Here is a 20,953-nt window from a genome sequence, read left to right as displayed (position 1 = left end):
GCCTTCCTTGCCTCCACGCCGCCAGCTCGATCTCCTCCCTCCGCGCCTCTTCACCTCCTGGACGTTCTACCTCGCCGTGGAGGTCCGACCTGCTCCGGACATCGGCTCCCCCTTGCCCTTGCATCGGACGTCCCCGTGCCTGCTACCCACGTCGCACGCCCCTACGCCGGACCAAGTCTTGGAAAGATGTTAGCAAGTAAGAGGGGTGCTGATGATATCACACAATTCTCAAACAAGAATAAAAGAACCTGCGGTCGTGACTTACCTGCTAGTAACAATCAAGGTATTTGGAGTCAGCTGAATGAAGAAGTTGCATCAAATTTGTCAAGAAGTGTCGTCTTAATTGTTTTGACCAGTGGACGCACAAGACATCAATTCTCTGCCATAGCCATAGAATGCCGCAGCAATGCCACAAAGTTTGTGACATCAGGAAGTTTGGTTCGGGCTTTACGGTTCTACCGTTTGGAAAATAAGACTGAAGTACACTGCGAAGGCAATGTTGTCACAGGACATCTCGAAGAACATGATTCTGACCGTCAGCTTGCTGTTGTCAAAGTGAACTCCTCCCTTGATGTTTATTGTGTGCGTCTGAATCATGGAATGGAATTCATGCCTCACAAGGAGAACGTAGCTGCTATAGGGCACGATCTCTCTGGGAATTTAATGGTTACAACTGGAACTGGGTTGCTTTCATATGAAGATAAAAAATGTCTTGTGTTCTCTGATGTGGATAAATGCTCTGAGAATTGGTTAGGGGCGGCATTTTTTTATTTTGATGGAAGCTTTGTTGGTATGAACCACTTCATTTTTTTGCCACCAAGAATAGCTCTTGAACAGTCGACATCCATGCAAAGGATGGCATTTCGCTATGTTGGCATGAACGGTTGGTTTGAGACTATAAGTGGGGAGCGGTGCTTCCATCCTAAGGCATATGATTGTGTTGACAAGGAACAATTTCAGGATCAACACTCTTTGGGTTATCCCATTCCATCAAGGAGTATGGTCAATAGTGGCTGGATTTTGGTCAATACCTTTGAAGATACTTTTGGTGATGTCTATCCGGAAGGTGTCTGGACTTGTATCAGGAAAAGAGTTTCTTCTGAAATATCTCAGAAGCGTTGTGGCACTTGCTTCTGTCAATGGCAAGACAAGGTTTTTTGCATGCACAGGAGTTTTCGTTGACTTCTATGATAAATGTCCAAGTATTCTGACTTCAGCGAGCTTGGTTAAGGATCCTTATGATCACAATAAGATTGCTGAAGGCTTGAGGATTGAGGTGTTGCTCCCAAACAAACAACGTGTGGATGGGACATTGCTACATTACAGTTTACATTACAATGTTGCTCTAGTCAGTGTCAAGAATTGCCGCGCTCGCTATCCTGTGAATCTTAAACATACAATTCCTCTCGAACTTGATGAGAGAATAGATACGGAGGTATTAGCTGTTGGGCGGATCTTCGAATCAGGCACATTAATGGCTACAAGTGGAATACTAACTGCTGATACAGACAGTCTTGACTGTAGTAAACTTTCTTACTCCACATGTGAAGTCACTAAGGCTGGTATCGGAGGGCCCCTTGTTGATGTCTATGGTAATTATATTGGCATGAACTTCGTTGGATTGAATAAGAAAATAGGAACCGTATACCTGTATCGTGAAGGTCTCCGCTGAATCCTGGAATATTTCGAGACAAAAAACACTACGTATTTAAGGGCATATGGTTTGAAGGCCGTTGTTATTGAAGATGGCCAGAGACCAATAAACATATGGCCAGTTCCTGTTCCACAGTGGTATCATCCAATTGAGCTGGAGGATCATATGAATGATAAACGTGAAGACCGAGCCAACACTCGATACGTGAATGGAATCAAATTCGTGCTCAAGTAGTCGTTGTTGTACCATGCAGCCCCTGCTGGAGCCGATTTTTTTTTTTTGTTTTTCAGCACTCCTTTTTTGAAAGATTTTTACAAATACGCTTCTGGCAGTATCCTTTCAAAAAATAGATCCTGACCTCGGCGCCGTAACAATTGGCGCCGAGCTTACACGTCTCGGCGCTAAGGTTCAGAGTTATTTTCTACGTGTCGTTGACGTGGCTGCTTGCGTGGCGCGGACGTAGATATGGAAATTGATAAATTTTAATTTTTACCATGACTTGGATATTGAGAAATGTGGCTAATTCTAGATTTTTTACAATGACTTGTTATTTGATCACTTAAAACAGTCTAGAAATACTTAAGTATTTCTATATTGTAGTTCTATTTGGTCAGGCAAATTTTTTATCTTAAGTATTTATAGATTGTTTTAAGTGATCAAACAGCAAGTCACTGTAAACACTCTAGTGTTAACCACATTTCTCAATATCCAACCTAAACAATATCCATGAGTTCTTTTCTGCCATCTCATGTCTCAACCATCTGAAGTCCTTGTCAGTGCGACTCGATAAGAACATGATGGTCTGCTTCCTTCTTTGGATGACACAATTGCTCGGCCGTCAAAGACCCTCAGTTATTGCTTTAAGCTGCACGGGCATATGCGCATACTACCATCATGCAGCTAGATCAAGAAGTTTGTCAACGTCCAAAACTTGGACCTTGAGGTAACCTATAGGAACAGCATGACATGTAGGTCATCCTGGATCATTTAGTACATCGTACCAATGGGCCCATGCTGACTAAGAACAGGTCATAATTATGTGGTGTTTGGTTGCCCCTCTTAAATTTTAATAGTTGTCCCATTGAATATTTAGACACATGCATGGGACATTAAATATAGGCTAATTACGAAACTAATTGCAAAGTTTACGACTAATTTGCGAGACGAATCTTTTAAGCCTAATTAGTCCATGATTTGACAATGTGGTGCTACAGTAAACATGTGCTAATGACGGATTAATTAGGCTTAAAAAATTCATCTCATAGAGTACCGACGGACTATGTAATTTATTTTTTTATTAGTATCTGAACACCCTGTCGGGGACCCAATACCGGGGTACTCAATGAGGTGGGACTAATAACCATCGAACGTTGACGCTTTCGGTCAGACAAGAATGCTACTACGCTTCTTGCCCGAACGACGGAAGATTGGTTCCGCCTCGCCCGACCCCCAAGGGCTGGCTCCGCCTCGCCTGACCCCCGAGGGCTAGCTCCGCCTCGTTCGACCCCCTAGGGCTGGCTCCGCCTCGTCTGACCCCCGAGTAAAGATGGCAACGGGCACAGAATGCCCGCATGCCCGCGGGCATGGAACCCGATGGGCAAGGATACGGGCACCACTTCTTGCCCGCGGGCACGGGCGCGGGCACCGTTCTGAACCCAGAGGATAGTTCTTCGCGGGCAAAGAAATGTACTATCCTCGCCCGCTTATCCGCCAGACCCGCTCCACAGGTCTGACATGTGGGACCTACAAGCAAATATATGTATATATACACGATTTGTTGTGAATATGTATCTTCGTATCTCTTGTAATGCACTATGGTTTATGTATATACTCAACCTGGCGGGCACACGGGCATGCCCGCGGGCATTTCATGCCCGTGGATGGAGGGCGCGGGCGTGGTTTGTTGCCCGTGGCGGGTCGCGGGCGCGGGCGTGGGCGAGAGATTTAGCTGGCGGGCGCGGGCATAAGAAGGCAGTATCCGCGGGCACCACGCCCGCTGCCATCTTTACCCCCGAGGGCTGGCTTCGCCTCATCCGACCCCCGAGGGCTGGCTCCGCCTCTCCCGGCAACCGAGGACGGGCTCCGCCTCACCCGACGTCTGAGGACAGGCTCTACCCCGCCTGACGGCTGAGGACCGGCTCTGCCTCGCCCGACGACCGAGGGTGGGCTCCGTCTCGCCCGACAGCCGAGGGCTGGCGCCGCCTCGCCCAACAAGTACACCCTGCACCTTCATAAGGATGGGCACAGGGTACGACATGACATTCAAGTCAAACGCAGCACCATGGACCATGCCCTGCGCCGCAGCAGGAAAAGTACCGCCAGGGTACGACGGGATGGGCGCTTTAGACCATTCCAATATTGCAGAGTCCGAATAGTGTTGTAGGCGCCGCCTTTAGCCCTTAGACACAGAACCTGACACAGACATACGACAATCACTATGGTCCAGAAAGAGACTCGCGCCCTCTACAGTAACGGACGTGTTGTCACCGCGTCGCCCGCTCCCCACAGGGCCACAGGTCAACACCCTTGTCCGACACGCCGCCCGGAGGGGCGGGACGGGACACTTGCTGATCCAGGTAAGGGCATGGCGTCACCAGGACACGGGCACCCGACGAATGTGTCAATCCCTGATACCGTTTGGCCGTGTTAGCAAGGCTGGCTCAAAGGAAAAGGAGGGCCCAATACCTTCGAAGGGGCTTCTTGGCTTCTGGTTTTTCTCCCATCTGTAACCCCTGCTCCCCCCTTGGTCTATAAAAGGGAGGGCAGGGCCCCTCACTAGAAAAAAGACTCTTGACAGACAAGTTGAACACACAACGCTTCACACACAACTGAGCAGCGACTAAGCTCTCGGCGACCTTTTTGATCATTCTATCAGAGACTTGGGACTCGTCCCTCTCTTGACCATTTGTACCCCTACTATGAACCATTTTCGGTACTAATAACATGAGCAGCAACAGCAAACTAGACGTAGGGATGTTCCGCCCAAACCAGTATAAATCTCGTGTCCTTTAGTGCACCATCCGAGCCTAACACGCAGTAATCATAAATTTACTAGCCGGTGTTTGTTCAAAACACCGACAGTTGGCGTGCCAGGTAGGGGACCTTTGCGCGTTCCAAAACAGGTCTCGGATGGCTAACCACGTAATCAGCTGGGTCCTAGGTGCACACGTGCGTTTCGGTGACCTAGACTTCATTGTCACACTGGGAGGAGAGTTGGCGCTGGCCCATGCAGCCGTCCAGTCTCTCCCCTCCACCAACTTCAGCTACCAGAAGCTTGAGGGCTAGCCCGGCATCTCCCTTGGACCCCAGCCATCCAGGGAGGCCCCACGTCGCATCACCCTCTCTCTGGAACGCTCCACTCGATGCGCCTCGATGGCGTTTATGTTCGGTCTCCACAACGCCGCGGCGACTGTAAGCCACCTTGTGGCCCAGCGTGTGATCCCATTTCTCACAAATAATGAGTTCATGGGGATGATCAAAAGCATCACTGAATCCCTCCACGGCCTCCTCACAGAAGGCCTAGGGTCGAACTCTGGTTCTGACTCTGGTAGGGGGAGCCATCATCCCTCCCGGGAATGCTTCATAGTGTAAACCCCCGAGGGACACGTCGAAAGCGCCTCCGAGGAGGAGGTCACCCCGGCAGGCAACCTCGGCAATGGAGCCAAAGGGGAAGTAGTGGCCCCACCTCACGTAGGGGTGGAGCAGCTGAAAGCCTAAAAGCGGGAAATAGACGAAGCCGGACAGCAGCTTGTTCGGGAGTACGAGAAGATCAACGAGGAGATTAGGCGCCGCGGAGATGGAGGGCACGCACACGCCGTGGCCCGCGACGTGAACCGAAGGATCATCGCCGATGATGAAACCCTTCCCCGCTTTGCTCGTGCGAGCCAGAACATCACAGTCGCGATGGCCCTACTTCATGGCCTTCCAGAGGCCGCGACGCCCGAGGATCACCGGGTCCACCGCGAGATTCACACGCTACTTGAGCGTGCGGCAGCACAGCAGGCGGAGAGCTCGATGTCTCGGCGACATGAGCCTAACGCTAGCCAGCGTACCCCCTTGGTGCGTCTCGCTAGGGACGCGTCGGTCCACCAGGCGCCGCAAGGCGATGGGCAGCGCACTGCAATCCCGGTGCATCAACGTCTCGGCCACAACCACGACGCACGTAGCACCCTCGACACCCGCAGACACGCCTACGGTGACCCAAGGGAAGGAGCCCGCCACGGCTATCATCCTCGACGCAGCGGACGCTACGACAGCGGCGAGGATCGGAGCCCAAGCCCCGGCCTACCAGGCCCTCAGGCCTTCGGCCGTCACATCCTCAACGCTGCGTTCTCACCAAGGTATCGACCACCTACCAACATCCCTAAGTACTTCGGGGAGACAAACCCTAGACTTTGGCTTTAAGACTATCGGCTTGCCTGTCAAGCCGGTGGTGCGGATAATGACAACTTCATTATCTGCAACCTTCCACGGTTCCTTGCCGATTCGGCACGAGCGTGGTTGGAGCACCTTCCGTCCGACGCCATTCTGGGTTGGGCGAACCTAAGGGGGATCTTTGTGGGGAACTTCTAGGGCACGTACAAACATCCTGGGAACCCCTAGGACCTTAAGAACTATCGCTAGAAGGCCGGCGAAACCCTCCGTGGGTACATCCGGCACTTCTCCCGACAGTGCAGCGAGCTCCCTAACATCGCCGACACCGACATGATAGGAGCCTTCCTGTCCGAGACAACCTACGAGTCTTTGGTTCACAAGCTGGGACGCAAGGGCCCGTGAACCACCAAGGAGCTCCTAGACATCGCCACTAGCCACGCCTCGGGAGAAGAGGCGGTCGAAATGATCTTTGATCACCTCAAGGGCAAGGCAAGGTGGGACGAGAGTGCCGGCGAAGGCACCTCCAATCATTTCATAAAAGGAAAAACAAGAAGCAACGGCACGAGGACCCACTCGTGGCTGCTGCTGACTACAAGGGTGGTCAGAAGCCCACGGAGGGCGCTCCAAACCACTTCGAGAAAATGCTCGAGGGGCTATGCCCAAACCACGCCTTCCCCGTAAAGCATCTGCTCACGGACTATGGCCTCATGCGAAAGTTCTTGGCCAAAAGCGCCAACAAGGGGGGCAGAGGAAGGAACCCACCCCCACTGCCGATGACACCGAGGAGAAGGACGATGGCTTTCCAACGCTAGACGGCTACCTCATGATCTTCGGAGGATCAATGGCCTACGGCTCCAAACGTCGTCAGAAGGTCACACGCTGCCAAGTCTATAGGGCCCAACCGGCCACACCTTTCTTTCTCCGATGGTCGAAGTCCGCCATAACCTTCGATCGGACCGACCATCCGGACGTTATCCCACATCTGAGAAGGTATCCGCTTGTCGTCGACCCGATCGTCGGCCCAAAGCGCCTCACCAAAGTTCTGATGGACGGAGGCACCGGCCTCAACATCATGTACGCAAAGACGCTCAACATAATGGGCATCGACCGAACGCACCTTCGCCTAGTCCGAGCGCCTTTCCACGGCATCATCCCCAGAAAGCAGGCCATGCCACTCGGACAGATCGATCTGCCTGTTACCTTTGGGGATCAGTCCAATTATAGGACTGAGACCCTCACCTTCGAGGTAGTAGGGTTCCCTGGAACCTTCCACGCCATCTTGGGACGACCATGCTACGCGAAGTTCATGGCCGTCCCCAACTACACATACCTCAAGCTGAAGATGCCGAGCCCACAAGGGGTCATCACCGTCGGCACCTCCTTCCAGTGGACCTACGAGTGCGAAGTCGAGTGCTGCGGCCACGCCACAGCAATCGTCACCTCCAGGGAACTCACCGCCCTCAAGGAGGAGATCATCGAAGAAGCGCTCGACGTGAAGAAATCAACTGGGTCGTTCGAATCGGCAGAGGGCTCCGAGGAGGTCCTCATAGACCCCAGCAGCTCCGAGAGTAAAATGGTGCGCATTGGTACCATGCTCTCCTCTAAATAGAAAAGCGCACTCATCGACTTCCTTCGCGACAACAAAGACATCTTTGTGTGGAAACCCTCGGATCACGCGTTTGTTGCTTCTGTAGCCACTCCTTCTTCTAGAGCTCCCTCGTCCTTTTGTCCCAGGCAGCCGCGATATGATTCATGGCCGCCAGGATCTGGTCCTTCGACAGCAGAGCTGGGCTATCTGTGAGGACAAGACTCCTCGGCTAGTCCCGCTATCCTGAGGTCAGCGTCAAAGGGTTGGAAGTTTAAGTAAAGCAAAAGACACATGAAAGGAGAACTTACGAAATCAATGAACCCCGGTTCCGGCCACATCAGAGGATGTCCCGGCACTAGATATACAAAGTCAAGGACAACACCATCGGTGTCCTTCGAAGGCTCCATCGCTTCCTTGATCCGCTGCGCCACTTTGGTGGGAGGGAGCACTCCGTCGGTGAGCGTCGTCCCTTCGAGCGACGCCCCGGGAGCCATCAGGTATAGGGAGAGCATGCGGCTCATCAGTGATGCTACCCTTCATGTGTGGTAGGTGTCGATGATCCCTGACCCCTTCACGCCCTTGTCCTTTAGAATTTGGAGGGCGGCGAGGTGGTCCTTGATCCTCTTCTTATCTTTGTCCAGGACACCCCACCTCCACGACCTCGAAGCCTGTTCGAGAAGGCACCCGGTATACACCGACAAAAGGGGCGGTCACATCGTTCTTGATGTGTAACCACTACGAGTGCCACTCCTTGTTGGAGCTCGACAAGTGCATCAATGGGTAGTCAGACGCCCGATTATTGCGCAGATGAATGCTGGCACAACCTATCGGTGTGCTCAGCTCCTGCTTCCCGACCCGCTTCTTCGACAGACTAACGGTGAAGAAGTGCCGCCATAGATCGAAGTGGGCACTGATCCCAAGGAACCCCTCGCATAGGGTGACAAACGCCATGATATGCTAGATCCCATTGGGATTAAGATGCTGTAACTCCACCTGGTAGTAATCCAACAACCCCCAAAGAAACATATGGGCTGGGACGACGAATCCCCGCTCATGGAAGAGAGCGAAGAACACAACATACCCCTCGGGTGGCGATGGCTCGTCCTCATCACCAGGAAGCAGCCACTCCGCGAAGGCGGACAACGGACGAAGGAGGCCATGATGGACAAGGCCCTCTAGGCGCTGAGAGGTAATGTTGGATCTACACCATGGCTCCATTGAAACGACGACTGCGCTGCGGATGCAAGCTCGACGGCGGCTGTGATGCGGATGCGAGTCCGACGGCGGCTGTGATGCGGATGCAAGCTTGATGGCGGTGGCAATACTGGTGTGGGAAGCTCTGGCGATTGGCGGCGAAGGTTGGCGATGTGAAGGCAAAAAGACGGAGTATGGAACCCTAGGGGCAAACCCCGTGGTTTTATAGGAGCGACAGATGCGAGAAGCGCAACCGTCCACCTCAATCTCCGAGCCTGCCACGACATACCGCTACGTCACATCATGGGATACGCGCCCGCGATCCCTATCCTTTCTCACCAAAATCGCCCCGGACGCTTCGCTTTCCCGAACGAATCGAACTCTCCCCCATGGAGGGGATACGGGCCAGAAAATCTCTTCGTCGGCCCAGGAGGGTCCAGAAAGCCCAAGGGTCGGCCCAACAGTCTCAATGACCATCCCAACGAGGGACGGGGCCGCAGGCGACTAAGACACAGGTACGCGAACATCAGCAGGGGGGTCTCGATCCACGATCGAATCCCAGCCAGGCTGACCCTAGACGAAATCCCCATGAACGGGATACCAGGGTCCCCTTAAAAACTATCTAGCTAACAAAAATCAAATCCCACAACCTTACCTGTGAAGGATCCAAAATTACCCCCGGGCGGTTCTATCCGAATCACCCAGGGGCTCGGGGGCTACACCCTCTGGTGAATCAAAATACCCTCCGAGCGATTCTATCTGAATCACTCGAGGGCTTGGGGGCTACTGTCGGGGACCCAATCCCGAGGTACCCAATGAGGTGGGACTAATAACCATCGAACGTTGACGCTATCGGTCAGACAAGAATGCTACTACGCTTCTTGCCCGAATGACGGAAGATTGGTTCCGCCTCGCCCGACCCCCAAGGGCTAGCTCCGCCTCGCCTGACCCCCAAGGGCTGGCTCCGCCTCGTCCAACCCCCTAGGGCTGGCTCCGCCTCGCCTAACCCCCGAGGGCTGGCTCCGCCTTGTCCGACCCCCTAGGGCTGGCTCCGCCTCACCCAACGTCTGAGGACAGGCTCCGTCCCACCCGACGGCTGAGGACCGGCTCTGCCTCGCCCGATGACTGAGGGTGGGCTCCGCCTCGCCCGACGACCGATGGTGGGCTCCGCCTTGCCCGACGGCCGAGGGCTAGCGCCGCCTCGCCCAACAAGTACACCATGCGTCTTTATAAGGATGGGCACAGGGTACGACATGACATTCAAGTCAAACGCAGCACCATGGACCATGCCCTACGCCGCAGCAGGAAAAGTACCATCAGGGTACGACGGAATGGGCGCTTTAGACCATTCTGGCATTACAGAGTCCGAATAGTGTTGTAGGCGCCGCCTTCAGCCCTTAGACACGGAACCTGACACAGACATACGACAACCACTACGGTCCAGAAAGAGACTCGCGCCCTCTACAGTAATAGACGTGCTGTCACCGTGTCGCCCGCTCCCCACAGGGCCACAGGTCAACACCCTTGTCCGACACGCCGCCTGGAGGGGCGGGACGGGACACTTGCTGATCCAGGTAAGGGCATGGCGTCACCAGGACATGGGCACCCGGCGAACGTGTCAATCCCTGATACCGTTTGACCATGTCAGCAAGGCTGGCTCAGCGGAAAAGGAGGGCCAACACCTTCGAAGGGGCTTCTTGGTTTCTGTTTTTTCTCCTATCTGTAACCCCTGCTCCCCCTTGGTCTATAAAAGGGAGGGCAGGGCCCCTCACTAGAAAAAACACTCTTGACAGACAAGTTGAACACACAACGCTTCACACACAGCTGAGCAGCAACCAAGCACTCGGCGACCTTTTCGATCATTCCATCAGAGACTTGGGACTCGTCTCTGTCTCGACCGTTTGTACCCCTACTACGAACCATTTTCGATACTAATAACACGAGCAGCAGCAGCAAACTGGACGTAGGGACGTTCAGCCCGAACCAGTATAAACCTCGTGTCCTTTAGTGCACCATCTGGGCCTAACGCGCAGTAATCATAAATTTACTAGCCGGTGTTTATTCGAAACACCAACAACCCTATACAACATCCCCCTAACATATCTTCTAAATTTTAGTCACTAGGGGCGCGTTCGCTGGTCTGGTCCGGCTGACCAGCCGGCTACTCCTCCTCACAACAACCAGTCAGTTTCAGCCGCTACAGTGTTTCTCTCTCACAACAACCAGTCAGTTTCAGTCAAGTTTCAGACCAGCGAACAGGGCTAAATCCAAACACGAGGTGTGTTCAACTTGTCTGTCAAGAGTGCTTCACCCCAATGGCCTAACCCAGGTCAAGCAAGCCCGGTCCGCAGCCCCAGGCGGTGGAAGGGTTCACCGTTACACATGCTGAGTGCTGACAGACTCCGGGTTCTGATCCGTGAGTATGTGACATCGTCCCTTGTGTTTGCCGTGTCCCGGTCTTAAGACTTTTTTTTTTTTTTTGCGCATATCGGTCTGGTCCGGTTCTGTTGTAATCCGTCTTTTTATGTTTGTTGTTTTTAGCTGGAACAGTATTTTTCTTTCACAACAAATCAGTCGGAACAGTATTTCAGCTTATTTTTTCGGCGAAGCGAACGGGACCATCATATTCGTAACGTGATTTTGATTCATTTCAGTCCAATTATGTAAAGAATTAAGAACACTAGAAATTAGTGTTAATGTAATTTTGGTGGTTGAACACTCGTAAGAAGATCAAGCAGACATCAAATCATTTCGAGATCACAAGAACACTATAGGCATAAAAAAAAAGGGGATAAAATTACTAGTAGCCCTTAAACTGTACACACTCCATCTTGAAATATAAGGACTATAGAGTCCAAAATTTATACCAAAATATAAGCTATTTTGAATGGTCAACCCCATCTCTTCTTGCTTTTTCGCAGGTGATATTGAGATTACTTTTAAACTGTGTCAACAAAAATAGACAGTCAATAAATAACTTGGTGTCAACAAAAATAGACAACCAATAAATAAGGGAAAAATAACTGAATTACTTCCTCCATTCTAATTAGTGAAGGGCAAGGTAGTCTTTTACTGGATCTCTTATTTTGTCTAGAAATCATTTGGATACCTTATATTTCAGGATATATGGAGTATCTCATTTTTATCCAGGTTTTTAAACTATGAAGTTGCATATTTAGATTCATAAACTATTTAAACACATCAATCTTGATCTACAATAGACACATCAGATCATAAACTCTAATGATGTACTATCCGTAACTTATAATTAAATGGAGTTCCAACGTGAGGCTGGCGTGTGATCCATAACTTATAATTACATGAACAGTTCTAAATTTTTATACTATTCTCATGAGGCCCAAAAAAACTATAAAACTAGTAGAATACCCTGCATGTCGCTACAAGAATCACACATAAAGTTATACTGCTTATATTTATGAGCTATTTGGCACAGCTCCTTGCAGCTCCGGCTCCTGCACTGTACAACACTGTAGTGACACTGTCGCATGGAGCCGGTGAAGCTGCACATCGTGGCTTCTCCGGCTTTTCCTCCTTCTAGTTCATTTTTTTCTCGGGAAGCGAAACGGCTCCTTGCTACGGTGGCAAACAGTGATGCTACAGGAAAATGAGAGGAGGAGCCAGAGCCCCTGGGAGCCATGCCAAACACAGCCTTACTTGTTGAATGATTGGATATCATAATACATGTTAGTTGATGTTTTAGCATTTTGATGTGGACAACAAAATATATGTTAGTGAATGATGTGTGGTTTGCTCATGTGAATAGCTTGAATGAAGACATGATTGTATGTGCTAGTAAATGATAATATGTGAACAGCTTGCATAGCGAGATAGAATGCTAGTGGAAATTAAAATATAAGATATATAGATGTAGATATCTAAATCTATAATCTATGTATTAAAGCATCCAATCATCTATTGAAGTATTCAATCATGGTCCATAGCACGTATCTACCTCCGTTATCGCGATTGTCATGCTCCACTCAACCGATCGCTACGTCATGGTTACGAGGGGCTCGATGTGCATCGAGGCCATTGCTACTGCTATCCTCATCACCGCTACAACAATGCCACGCCCGCGACCTGCTTCTCCTCACTGTGGCAGGCACATGACACCACCACCTCTGTGCTTGGCGTTGAACTCTCCTCCTAGCGTGTCATGGTGACTTTAACGGTGAATCGGTGATGCTTGTCGGCGACGGATGCCTTGCATTGCCCGCATCCATAAAGCTAAAATAATCGTATCCAAAAAGCTCTATAGTACCAGTGGACTAACGTTGTCAAGTAGAATGAATTATGTAGGATTTTAAACATTTTTTCTTGGAGGAAACAATCTAGTGGAGTTGTCACAGTCACAGAGGGCACGTGATTAATTCTGTTGCATAGTAATCCCTCTGCCTACAAAAGATGTAATTATGATATTTGTGCAAGTTAAATTAGCTTAACTTTAACCAAGCTTATAATAAATAATATTAACATTTATACCTCCAACTAGTTTTACTACATAAATATATTCTAGAAGTAACTTAATTGTACTTATCTTGTATCATAAATATTAGTGCTTTTTTTATATAACCTTAGTCAAACTTTAAATCATTTGACTTTTCGAAAACTGAGAATTGGATCATGGACAAAGAGAGTACATACCTTCATGCATGTGTTATCCTAAATGCTAAATAGTAAACAGCCAGTCACATGCCTTTTAGCCATTATTCAGACAAAATTGGTGTTTAAATGGGTAAAACAGGCATTTAAACGGTTAAACAACTGATTAAATGAAAACAGTGTACCACCGTGTAGCGTCTAAACGATGTGTAAACGAACTAGACGACTGCTTAGGCAAACATCATGCTCATGTGAGAATCATTGGTGATTAAACTAAATCAAAATAAAACACCTGTGATTAGCTACAGACAGTAGATGCTTTGACTTGGGACTAGAGGAATTCCACGTCACTCCCCAAGAATCAAAATAAGTCAAAGATAGAGGGGATGGTTAGGCCTTCCCCAATGTAACACGGTGGCGTACTGCCCAGCATCCATGTAGGCGTCAGGCTCCACGTCATCAAAAGTGTTGGTCTCGTAGTTGTTCATAGTCTTATGCAGAGGAGCCGATGGTCTTAACTTGTGGCAGAACCTTCTAAGAAATCGGACTCACGTGTACCTATCGTTGTCTTGACAGACCTCGGATAGCGTACATGAGTTCCCAACAACTCAACAGGTCTGTCGGGTGTCCTCGGGAAACCCGAATCATCCATAATTCTCTTTTTAAACAGGATCCCAATCACAGACATTGCAGATTACAACAGTTTATTCAAATATATATACGTCAGAGTAAAAGATAGCGGAAGTCTTAAGATAACATAGTTTACAAACCAGTTGTTTTCAAACTTACAATACCATAAGTGTCATACAACCATAGTAGCGGGATAATATTACATTAACTTTATTTATTATACAAACTAGTGCCTTGCCCAAAGGCCATTCATCACTCCTCATCGTCATTGACTTCAAACACGGACATGCAGCAGGGACCAAAACAAGCCTGCGCATGCGACTCACCTGCAACAAGGGTTAACAAACCCTAAGTACAAAAGTACTCAACAAGACTAACCCGGCGTAACAGGGGTGAAAGACTTTAAAGATGCAGGTGTTGGGGCAAGGTAAGGATGTAGCAAGATTCAAAAGTTCTTTGCCAAAAGCTTACTATTCTTCATCCTATTTTCAAGTTTTACCCCTATGTCCTTTTAGTTCATTATCTCAAACTAAATGTACACTTTCCATATCCCAATCCTTCTTATTCCATTCTTTTCTCATGTTTTAGTAATTCACCAGTCCTGCATTGCTTCAGTAATGAATCGAGTCTCCATATCCGCGGAGCACCGGCAATTCGAATTGATTCAAGTCCCAGCTGGGGATTCCTTATCACACGACATATGTAGAACTTAATCTTGCATATATCAACCTCGCTACTGGATCCTCCTATACTAAGCCGTCTCCACGCCACCCGAGAGCACAACACACCTCAAATCCAGCCACATTCCAGCCACGAGGGTACACGCTACTCCCGTTATCTCTCCACTCCCAGTGCGTGGGCATTCGTCTTAGTATCGGATTAGCCGAAGTAGGCTTACCGGAGTATGTGACCAGTACTACAAAGTGTCTCGTTCAGAAGATCCACAATGAGTGGCCTTTAAGCGACATAGTCGGCAACATTACCCAACATTCAAGATAAGTCACCCGACTAGTCTCTAGTTCATTCTATCTTCTTTCTTTCTTTGGCCAGTATGCCATCTTTAATTGTATCGAAACTTTTACTTTGAAAGCCTACCATAAAGCATACTAAGCATACTACGCCTTTGTAAAAAAAAAACATCTTCAAGGATGGTAAACAATTATCAAGGTAGGCAATGCATCAAGTAGGAAACATTTGAATAAATCAACTTAATGCAATAAGTAACATAGGTGATAAACTTTTCAAAGTAAACAAGGTAAGGGTTTAATGCATAAACCGGGGCTTGCCTTCGTTGACGATCTCAGGTTCCAGATCCGTACCACACTTATCGAATCCCGTGACAACCGGGGATTCTTCCAGAACTTGCTCAACTAGAATTGTTTCACTCTCGAATTCTACATGAAATGATAACATATGCTTTAACATGATGATAATGTAAACATGATGCTTTCACGGTACATGAAATGTAAAAACACCCCGAATACGATTTTCCTTCACGGTACAGTTGCAAGCCAACAAAACCAACTTGCAATCCTACCGTCAAGAACCACACATGTGACTTGATCAAATGAAACTTGAAACCCTACTAGTCACAAAACATGACCAAAACAAGTTTCAACACTAATCAAACACTTAGGGTTTGCTTTTATTTATTTTTGAATTAATTTGGAAATAAGCCCAAAAATGAACTTGTTCCAAATGACCTCAAAATTTTATGTAAACTCCCTCATGACAAATTAGTGTACCAAAACAAATTTCATAATTTTGGAATTATACAGTGGCCTACAAAAATCATGGAAATTGCATTTATTAATTAATGGACTGAATATTTGAACATTAAAAATTTATTCAAATTTCAAGTTTCAAAATTTTAAACCATACTAGATCATGTACAAAGGCTACACACAAAATTTCAGAATTTTTGGAGCTATAATTATTTTCCTACAAATTTCCAAAGATTCAGCACTATTCAAAATCAGAAAATAACAAAAGTCACTATTCTCTCTCTTGCTCTCATTGACAGCCGGCCCCCACCTGTCATCCCCAACCTCGGGCATTGACTGTGGCTGCGACGGCGCTGACCGGCGCAAACTCGTCGTCGGTGAGTCTAACAGCGACGGCCAAAGCACTAACATGCTCACCAGAGCTAGGCACATCGATCAGTGGCACTTTAGAGGTCGATTACGACATGGAACAAAGCTAACACCGGCTATGGCGGACGCGGTGGCACGGCAACATTACGGCCGGCGAAACAAGGCCAGTAACGGTGAAACAGAGAGTACAGGAAGCATCAGTGGCTCACCCCGATCGCGTTGAAGCAACAGGCGAGACCGGAGAAGCTACGGTGATTCGTTTCGACGATGACCGGGATCACGGCGGAGCGGACCTCGTCGACGACAGTGTTCCGGCGACTGCAGTGGGTAAAACGAGCAGGCAAAAGTGGAATGAGCACTACAACATCGAGACGAATCCATAGAGTCAACCAGCAAGGGCAACGGCTCACCATACGAGGCTGGCCACGGTGAATCGAAGCTTCCGTTGATATCGCCGGCCGCGAGGAAGATGAACGTGTACTGCGAGCTCTCGGCGAAATTAGGTGGTAGCAATAGCTCGGTCGAATGCGCAAGGAGCAGGCGGAACTGGAATATGGCTTTGACGGGGCTTGCTTGCGCTGAGGAGACGAGAGAAGCTCGCCGGAGTTGAGACGGCGGCGTCGGGAAAACAGAGAGAAGGAAGAAAAACGAACGGCGACTTCTGGGCTTTATAGCGCGGCAAGGAGCGCGCGGAATCGACACGCAGCATGCTCCCCGCGCCAGCGCGAAGCCAAGGGCGGTCGCAGACGCGCCTAGAAGGCCGGAGAAGGACGCCGGCGGCGAGGCGGTGACGGCCTATAGTTATCTGGATTTTTGAAGTATTTACAGATTTGCCACTGCGTCTATTTTTTAAATTACTCCCAAATTTTCTAAAGAAGTTGAAAATCTCCAAAAAAAAAGTTGCTCAACTTTTCAAACTCTACAACTTTGCTTCAAGGAACATTTTCAAATTCTACCTCCATTTTGAAATTTGAATTTGGGGTGCATTTGAGTATTTGAATCATTTCAAAATTACTCCAAATTTTATATGTAAACTTGAAAAAACTTTGAATACCAAAGTTGATCCTTATAAAATAATCTTCAACTTTTTCTTTTTGCCTCAACCCCAAATTCCACATGGATTTTGAATTAGTCCAAAGGGGCAAAAAGGACTTTTATGATTTGAATATGAATTCAAATTTGATTTGTTTTCCTTTTACTTTAACTATGATTTTTGACCAGTAACATGGCCCATTAGGGTTATTTGAGTCAAATGACACATGGCCTCACATGATCACATGAAATTTGACCCTTGTGGTCATGATCTTTATTTAGGGTTTTGAATCACATCACATGAAATAACAACATTATGAAATAAAGCTTATTTAGTGAATGCATTCAAAATTTTCTACTTCATGAATGCTTTGCAATGCATATGATGACATGGCAAGTTTTAGTGTTAGGTCAAAACACCAGAGATGTTACATAACTCACAAAAAGCTGAAGCCACCGGTGAAAAACGTGTTAGGGACGGAAAGTAGCTGCTTCACGAACAGAGAAAACAAGAAAAGCTGCTCCATGCACTATCAAAAGCTTCTAAGTGCTTGTTTAGTTGCACTTCATTTTGCAAAAAATTTTAAGATTCTCCGTACATCGAATCTTTGGACGCATGCATAAAGCATTAAATATAAATAAAAAATAAAACTAATTACACAGTTTAGACGAAATTCACGAGACGAATCTTTTAAGCCTAATTAGACTATAATTGAACACTAATTACTAAATAACAACGAAAATGCTACAATATCATTTCACAAAAAAATTTGTCAACTAAACAAGGCCTAACAAAAAAAAAGTTTGCTTGCATGCGGGCATTAGCTAGCGTTGGACGTGCCCTCAGCTGGCTACCTGTCTTTGCCAGACCTGCGGCACAGGCAGACAGCAGTCACTGACCAACGGACCCAACGCCTCGTGGGTCCCAGCGGTAAAAGGGAACCTCGTACTTGCCGTCCAATCCGACAGGTGTGTGTTTAGAGCGGCGGTGCGGCCGGCGCGTGTCGAGATCTCGGACAGATTCGGTTCTCGGGGCAACGGCCGCCGCGTCGGGCTGGGCCCCACAACCGCAGCCCATTTCGAATTTCAAACCACCTCCTCCTCCCCCTCCTCCAGCCATCTCCTTGCTCCCCCTCCTCGTCTCCTTCCCATCGAAGCTTCTACGCCCTCGCCGAAGGCCCCGGCCCCCGGGGAGCGCGAGGCGCAGCCATGACGGAGCCGCGCAGGCTGTCGTTCCGCGACGGCCGCCTCGCGTCGCGGAAGGCGGAGGAAGCAGGTATTGACCTTACATATCTCCCGTAGTTCCGTCCCTTGCTCTCTCGACTTTCGATCGGTTTATCCCTCTCGCGTGCTTAGATCTCCAGGGGCTCCTCGGTTTCGACCGTTGTTTTTTGTTCGGGGTTTAGGTGGGGTTTCCCTCCGCGGTCCTCGGTCTTCTGCGGCAACTTGGGTGCGGTATTCGCCGATAATAGAGTCGCTTCACATCTTGATCATCTGGAAGGTGTTCTTCAATCTTATGATGACTTGAAAGATGCCCTGATGTGTCGGTGGTATGATACCTGATGTTCTGTTGGTTAAACAAGGCTTTGAGATGTATGTAACTCATTCCCGGGGAGGCGGGGGACATGCAATTTCTAGTTTGATCGTGAGTTCGTGACTACAACTCTGCTTCTATAAGAAACGAAGCGAGCTGTGAGCGATTCTTCGATTCCAGGGCAGTGTTGCCCTCTCTCTATTAGTGTTTGCTTTGAGGAATGAGTTAATCCATCATCCTCCTTACTTTTTGTGGAATGGAATAGGTGATCCATCGTTACTTCCAGCAAACTTGAGAAATGGACTTATGATGCAGCACTTCATCTAGAATAGAGTGATTGCTTGAAACCAAGCACCCTATATAATTATGCAGCAATATGGTTTTGTTACTAGTCTAGTGTCATGGCTTTACCAAGCTCAATCTGTGTATGCTATGCTACAAATGAATTGAAGTTTCTTCAGTGGAACGCGCAGTTTCAAGTTTTGCCCCTATAATATTATTTTTGCCTACTGTTCTTTCTTACTCTTTGCAAGCATTGAGGCGGCATCAGGCTGCAGCCTGGCTCCAAGCAATGGTGGGCTCCTTCGGCCTGGCCCCTTATCCGTCGGAGCAGGAATTTGTTGCTTCTCTAAGGAATGGCATTGTTCTATGCAAGGCAATCAACAAGTTACAGCCTGGTGCTGTGGCCAAGATTATCACAAATGCCCCCTGCGATAGCCAGCCGTTGACGGCTTTTCAGTATTTCGAGAACATCCGCAACTTCTTAGTTGCTGTGAACAAACTGAAGCTGCCGAGTTTTGAGGCATCTGATTTAGATAAGGTTATCAACATTTGCTCATGAAACTAATGTTGACAGCACGATGCTTACTCACTGTAATACGGCTGCTTCTGCAGGACAATCTTGATGCTGGGACAGTGGGCAAGATTGTCGACTGTGTAATTTCATTGAAGTCTTACCATGAATGGAAGCAAGCCGGCGGAGCCAATGGGCCTATCAAGTACATGAAATCACCTCTTGCAGTGCGTTCTTCGCATATTCAATCCGAAAATGTTGCTTTGGGACCTTCTCCTTCCCAAAAGTGTCTATACTTGACAGAGGCTGATGCTGACACACTGCCATTTCAAAATGTAGATCCTAACATGAAAGGTTTGTGCCACATTTCTCCAGGCTTGCTCGACACACTTTATGCCTAAATATTTTCTGATTGATAAGTCACTCCTGCTACCCGTATTAATGCTACTTTTACTAGAATTGCAACTTATGGCGTTGCTATCCTGTATAATTAGTATAGTCTGCACACTTGATTAATTTTGCAGATTGTGCATTTGCAGAGGCAGTGGAGAAACTTCAGAAAGTTATAGTAGATTCTATGTTGAGTTATAAGGAAAATTTTGACCAAGACATTCTGAAAAAGGTCATTCTGAATATAATAAGTTATTCCATGTTTTTTGTTAATATACTGTACTGTCCATGTCAGGTGCCAGACTGACAAGGATTGATTTTATTTTCAGGATCCAACAAAGCTTATTGGTGCTGTTTTTAGCAAATCAGCTGGGAAAAGAACAGGTAAATTAAAATATTTCCTTTCCTTTTCTCTTGTGTGAGTGATTTCATCAGTTGGACCTGTAACAAAATGCCTAGCATGCTGTGTGTAAGGCTATTTATATCACACAATAATCCCTGTTATGCCTTTCAAACATCTTCACTTTTATCCTCCAGAAAAGCTTATGGTGGAGAAATGAGCCAACTCATTGTATTGAGGTACAGTTTTGCATTCATCTTTAGTTCGGGAAATGCATATATTTTTTAAAACAATTAAGAAGTTAGAAGAATTGACTTTGCTTTGTGCTCTTTACCAGTGATGATGCAAATCTCTTAACATGGTATCCATAAGGTGTTTTCTTTGTAACAAAGTACAGAGCTGGAGGTTGTTTTTTATTCGTAAAATTTTGCAGAGACAAATAGTAAGAAATTTGTTGTAGCAGGATTCTGCACTTAGAGCTGCTGTCTTCCCAGTCCACAGCAAGGTTCATTTTTATCGATTACTGATACTGGATTCTTACTAGCATACTTGATGGCCAAGACGCAGAATAAATATTTTTGCCCAAGGAATACAGGAACATAATGAACTCTTATTATGTATACACATGTTATTAGGGTGGAGCAAAATAATTATCATTCTTCCGTGAATCTAAATTTTTCCTAGCACTTGTCCTGATGAAGTACCATT

At 47.8% G+C, this 20,953-nt stretch overlaps 2 protein-coding genes across 2 annotated transcripts; both read left to right on the top strand.

Annotated features, from left to right (window-relative positions):
* Positions 1–7,334: 7,334 nt before the first annotated feature.
* Positions 7,335–7,637, top strand: LOC136460200 (uncharacterized). Its single transcript, XM_066459996.1, has one exon. The coding sequence runs from the start codon at positions 7,335–7,337 to the stop codon at positions 7,635–7,637; it is 303 nt and encodes a 100-aa protein (XP_066316093.1).
* Positions 7,638–18,201: 10,564 nt separating this feature from the next.
* On the top strand, positions 18,202–20,465 carry LOC136460199 (kinesin-like protein KIN-14A). Its single transcript, XM_066459995.1, has 6 exons — positions 18,202–18,464; positions 19,256–19,542; positions 19,617–19,869; positions 20,055–20,137; positions 20,235–20,289; positions 20,443–20,465. The coding sequence occupies exons 1-6, from the start codon at positions 18,398–18,400 to the stop codon at positions 20,463–20,465; spliced, it is 768 nt and encodes a 255-aa protein (XP_066316092.1). The 5' UTR covers positions 18,202–18,397.
* Positions 20,466–20,953: the final 488 nt, after the last annotated feature.

Source organism: Miscanthus floridulus, chromosome 6 (assembly GCF_019320115.1).
Source record: "Miscanthus floridulus cultivar M001 chromosome 6, ASM1932011v1, whole genome shotgun sequence".
Lineage (NCBI taxonomy): Eukaryota > Viridiplantae > Streptophyta > Magnoliopsida > Poales > Poaceae > Miscanthus > Miscanthus floridulus.
Note: the sequence above shows the minus strand (reverse complement) of the source record. Positions and strands in the feature narration are given on the sequence as shown.

Coding starts and splice junctions, on each gene's coding strand:
- LOC136460200 (XM_066459996.1), top strand. CDS start 7,335: ATGGCCGTCCCCAACTACACATACCTCAAGCTGAAGATGCCGAGCCCA.
- LOC136460199 (XM_066459995.1), top strand. CDS start 18,398: ATGACGGAGCCGCGCAGGCTGTCGTTCCGCGACGGCCGCCTCGCGTCG. Junction 18,465..19,255: donor GCGGAAGGCGGAGGAAGCAG/GTATTGACCTTA, acceptor ACTCTTTGCAAG/CATTGAGGCGGCATCAGGCT. Junction 20,290..20,442: donor ATCAGCTGGGAAAAGAACAG/GTAAATTAAAAT, acceptor TTTATCCTCCAG/AAAAGCTTATGGTGGAGAAA.